The sequence below is a fragment of the Alosa alosa genome, chromosome 20 (genome assembly GCF_017589495.1).
Source record: "Alosa alosa isolate M-15738 ecotype Scorff River chromosome 20, AALO_Geno_1.1, whole genome shotgun sequence".
NCBI lineage: Eukaryota > Metazoa > Chordata > Actinopteri > Clupeiformes > Clupeidae > Alosa > Alosa alosa.
The window spans coordinates 11,738,176-11,743,175 of NC_063208.1; the positions used below are offsets into that span (position 1 = coordinate 11,738,176).

At 42.8% G+C, this 5,000-nt stretch overlaps 1 protein-coding gene across 1 annotated transcript in view; it reads left to right on the top strand.

Moving 5' to 3' along the window:
* The window catches only part of gabbr1b (gamma-aminobutyric acid (GABA) B receptor, 1b), a 101,961-nt gene that overhangs the window by 89,756 nt on the left and 7,205 nt on the right, over nucleotides 1–5,000 (top strand). Inside the window, 4 exon segments of the mRNA XM_048229246.1 lie at nucleotides 550–657; nucleotides 1,165–1,258; nucleotides 3,427–3,554; nucleotides 4,660–4,788. Coding sequence (XP_048085203.1) covers nucleotides 550–657; nucleotides 1,165–1,258; nucleotides 3,427–3,554; nucleotides 4,660–4,788 — 459 coding nt within the window.

A 5,000-nucleotide genomic window follows, 5' to 3' on the forward strand; every position in this document is an offset into this window, starting at 1 on the left:
TTAGCCTCTGTACATGTGTTTGTTTGGAGGAATGTGTCTTGCACCATCTCCGCTCATGATGATTGATGGTCATGATTGAGTTAGTGCTAATGGAAAACCTGCAGCCCTGTAGTTTGTGGTGCGGAAGCATTCCCTCATTAATCTCCAGCCTTTCTCTCGCCCTTTCCCTTATTTCCTGGAGCTCGTGTTCTTTTAAAAAACATAAATCAAGGGCAGCTACATTGATCGGGTCAGAGAGTAATGCGTCAAATAAGAATCCAATACACCTTCTCTCTATTGACAGTGTATTCTTGTGTGTGTGTGTGTGTGTGTGTGTGTGTGTGTAATTTACGGTGTACAGATGTTTATTTGGTATGTGTCAATAAATTCATATCTGTGTGTGTGTGAGTGAGAGTGTGTGAGAGTGTGTGTGTGTGTGTGTGTGTGCATGTGTGTGTGTGCATTTTGCAGAAGTTGTTCAATATTTGTACTTTGCAATGTAATTGTCCCCCAGCCACCACAGCAGTTCTCTCCTTCCTCTGACATTTGGGTTCTGCTCTATCCCATCAGCACCTGGACCCTTGGAAGCTGTACGCCACTGTGGGCATTCTGTTGGTTATCGACATCACGTCCCTCATGATCTGGCAGATTGTTGATCCCCTGCACATCACTGTGGAGGTAATGCTTACCCCCCACACACACACACACACACACACACACACACATACACACTTACTCACCACATATGCACCTTTTTATATCTCTGCTTCCTGTATAAACATCTATCTTCCTGTTGTGCAATTGCCTGACTTCCTGTGTGAACTACTGTGGTGGGAGATGGTGATGGTGTCATAATCGGGTGCACCTGCTCTACTCTGTCATTAGTATTTAATTTGTGAATTTGTAGTTTCTGGGAACAATTGGGAGTAATTTACATGTGCTTCACACCTGAATAACAACCCATGGTGTGAATAATGGTATATAGGTCATATAGATGATAAGAGATAGATCATAGATCATATAACATAGATCGTCAAAATGAGGCCTAACTGGCCTAACATGTTTGGGTGTGTGTGTGTCTGTGTGTGACTCCCCGTTGTGTTGGGTGTGTGTGTGTCTGTGTGTGACTCCTCGTTGTGTTGGGTGTGTGTGTGTCTGTGTGTGACTCCCCGTTGTGTTGAGCAGAAGTTCACCCGTGAGGCTCCTAAAGGGGATCTGGACGTCTTGATTGAACCCCTGCTGGAGCACTGCAGCTCAGAGAAGATGAACACCTGGCTAGGTGAGTCTCACTCACACACTCGCGCACGCACACACACACACACACACGCAAACACACTAAACACACACACACACACACGCAAACACGCAAACACGCAAACACATACACGCGCGCATACACACACACACACACACACATATACATACATACACACACACACAAACTTCTACTTGTCTACTTGTCCGAATTCCCAGCCAAATCAGCATTTGTCTGTTTTATACCCCTCATAACGAGCATTGAAACTTATCTTATTGATTGAAAATGTCACTATGGAATTGTTGTGTCCCCCAGTTATTGGAAAGGATGGTTGTACTGCGTGGCTAGATGTTTCACTTGCAGCATTACTGCAATGTGGTCATTTCTGTATGGTGCGAAAGCAGCCAGCCAATCAAAGCTGCTCCTCAATGTGTTTATTGGGAAGATGTGGGTGTTGTGACATAGTTGTTTCCTCGCATTATGTGTTTCATTGCACGGAGCTTCTCTAAAGCGCTTCGCTCAGAACTTACTGTGCACACACAGATGCAAGCGCTAGAGCCAGAGTTGCTCGTGGCTTCGCTTGGGGACCGTGGCGTTTCTGATTGGCCACTCCGCATATTAGCTGTCAGCATCCAATGACTTCAACTACAAATGGTGTCTTCTACAGAGGCTTTAAAGGCTGACTGCATAGTATTTTGTAAAGGCTTTCTAGAATGATAAATCAGATGTGTTTAGTGGAATGCTTTGTTACTTTATTTTTTTTTACGCCGGAGGCATTTTAGCCACTTCAATCGGCACCATGAAAAATTTAGGAAATACTGTCTTGTCATAATAATGAAAACAGAAAAATATTGTATTATATTAAAATTATGTTATTAATAATCATGACCTGAACAATTGGTTGTGGAAGAGTGAATAAAAAGACCACATTAGACATAAAATTGAAGTTTGCAAGAGATAAAGAATATCAAGAATTATAGTAACAATTTTCTTGTACTATATGCTTTTATAATACCATTATCAGAGCTACATGCCCATTTTAAACAAATATGAGAAATAGACTGACAATAATTGGCAGTTTTGTAGTGCTGCATTGTAGTGCAGCCCATAGAATTCCCCCTGTATATGAGATGTGTCATGTAAGTAAACTTGTATTGTGTTCCCTTACTGACCAAGTCACCTGCTAATGAGGGGGTGGCCAAGTGTGCTTTCATCAAAGCACAATTTATGCTCTTTTAAGAGTATTTGTTTCGTCACTTATTGGTAAGCCACAAGGGCTGACTAATATTCACTTTTCTCATCCTGTTTTCCCACATTGTTCACTGAATTATACTTCTGTTCTCCATAATGAAAAATCTTTTTATATTGATCTATAAACATGGATAAAATTGACCCTTGACAATGGACCATATTTATTATGAGAACTAACAGATAATTAGGATTAACAAGGACTTTGATATTACTTGCTAACTGTGTAAAACCAAGGAGCTCAGTGGACTGTAATATTATGTTCAAATGTGCTATGTGGCCCATGGAGTCCATTGTGTGTGTGTGTGTGTATGTGTGTAAAGATCTTAAGTATGCGTTCGGTGTATTGCTGGTGTGGTGAAAATGAGAACCTGCAAACAGCTTGACCATGTGTGCAAATGGCCACCCTTGATTGCAGGATTAAGGGATAGGGTTATATTATGGCCAGCGTTGCTCCCTGATTCCGTAGTTGTTGTCCTTAAACATTCCCAGAGTCAGAAGGTCATAGCTTGTGAAAGTGCTGCGTTGGCCAAGACTTCCCATCCTGCTTCGAGGAAGAAGTCTTGACTCAGGAGTAATTACGAATTCTGTGCAGACTGTGGCAAGATAATCACCGTCTTTCCAAGAACACATCCCCTTTTAAGATTCTGTCAGAGTCTAATCTTGCTGAACTTTCAGATACTTTCACTGCTTTTAAGTCAAGTGAATCATCAGATCTTGCGTTTTATTACTGTGTGTTTTATCAGTTTAATTTAACTATAATTTAATTCATTCTGAGTATAGACATTTTTGACTGTTCTGTGGAGAAATGGTTAGCTGTGATTTAAAGCACTGTTGCACAGAAGCTATTGCGATGTATTTTGCGATGATCAATACAAGCTATCTCTGTGTGTGTGTGTCTCTCTCTCTCTCTCTCTGTGTGTGTGTGTGTGTTTCGCCTGCAGGAGTGGTGTATGGATATAAAGGGCTGCTGCTTCTCTTGGGCATCTTCTTGGCCTATGAGACCAAATCTGTCTCCACAGAAAAGATCAACGATCACAGGGCTGTGGGAATGGCTATCTACAATGTTTCTGTAAGTTTGTGTGTGTGTGTGTGTGTGTGTGTGTCGTGTGTGTGTGTGCGTGCGTGTGTGTGTGTGTGTGTGTGTGTGCGTGCATGTGTGTGTGTATGTTTGTGACAAAGTATATGATTTCCTGTCATGGTAGGCATACAGAAGATTCATTACAATAAATACTAGCTCACATGTCTATAGGCCATAGCCCAATTTTGTACTCTATGAACATACCAGATGTACTCTTAAGTCATGTTAACAAAAGCCAAACGCAATAGAGGAGCTAGACTTTTTTTGGAACCATTTTTCATATGCACAAATTCCCATGCAAATTCATTCCCATTGTCCGTCCACTGGCTTGAACTCTGCTGTAAGGAGAGAGCATGTGTGTGGCATTTGTAGGGGGGTGTTTGACATTCTGAAGGGTGTGTGTGTGTGTGTGTGTGTGTGTGTGTGTGTGTGTGTGTGTGTGTGTGTGTGTGTGTGTCTCTGTGTGTGTGAGATTCCGAAAGCCACATGGTTCTCTTGCCCAAAGTGCTTTTCCAGGAATCTCACTTTGCTCCCCTCTCCTCTGGTCCACCACCATGCTCGGCCCTCTCCTCTGGTCCACCACCATGCTCGGGTGGGGGGGTCGGCCCTCTCCTGGTTAAATGATCTGGCAGCAGAGATGCCGCTATTTTGATGAGCTCTAATTCACTTGGCTGCAGCTGAAAGAGCTCGGCTCAGCTGGCCAGCCCTGGACTTTAAGGCCATTTCTGTGATTGGTTGGACACACAAAGCATCGGCGGCTCTGATGTCCCATAAAAGGGTCTTTTAATCACCACCAAGTCTGCAGTGGGGTGTATCAGTCTTTCAGCGTAATTGAAAAAAATGAACTTTTATCTGAATGATTTTATGGTATTATAATTTTGTGCAAGCTTTGGAAATCTATTGTGTAACCGTAGTGAATGCTGAACTTCAACTGTTTGAATTGAATTGTTGAATTAGAGGAATGTCTCATGTCACTCTTTGTGAGTCTTGCTCTTTGTAGGAGACTGCTTCTTATGGTGCCGTCTATGACCTTTCTTTCTTTCCCCTTCTCTCTCTCTCCCTCTCTCTCTCGCCCTCTCTCTCTTTACCTCTGTAGGTTTTGTGTATGATCACTGCTCCGGTCACCATGATCTTGTCGTCCAAGCAGGATGCCTCCTTTGCTTTCGCTTCCCTGGCCATCGTCTTCTCTGTCTACATCACTCTAGTGGTGCTGTTTGTCCCAAAGGTAAGCACAGACACACACACACACACACACACACACACACACACACACACACACTACAGTGTTAGCGTCAAGTGAAAAAAAAAAACATTTCCATTTTTGGCACTGCTGCAAGTCGACCGTTAGCTGAGCCTATTTCTTGGCATCGGCTTATCTGCAGTTGCATTATGCTGTAGATATCTGCCCTGTAGCCTTCACACAAGCACGTAGATTGA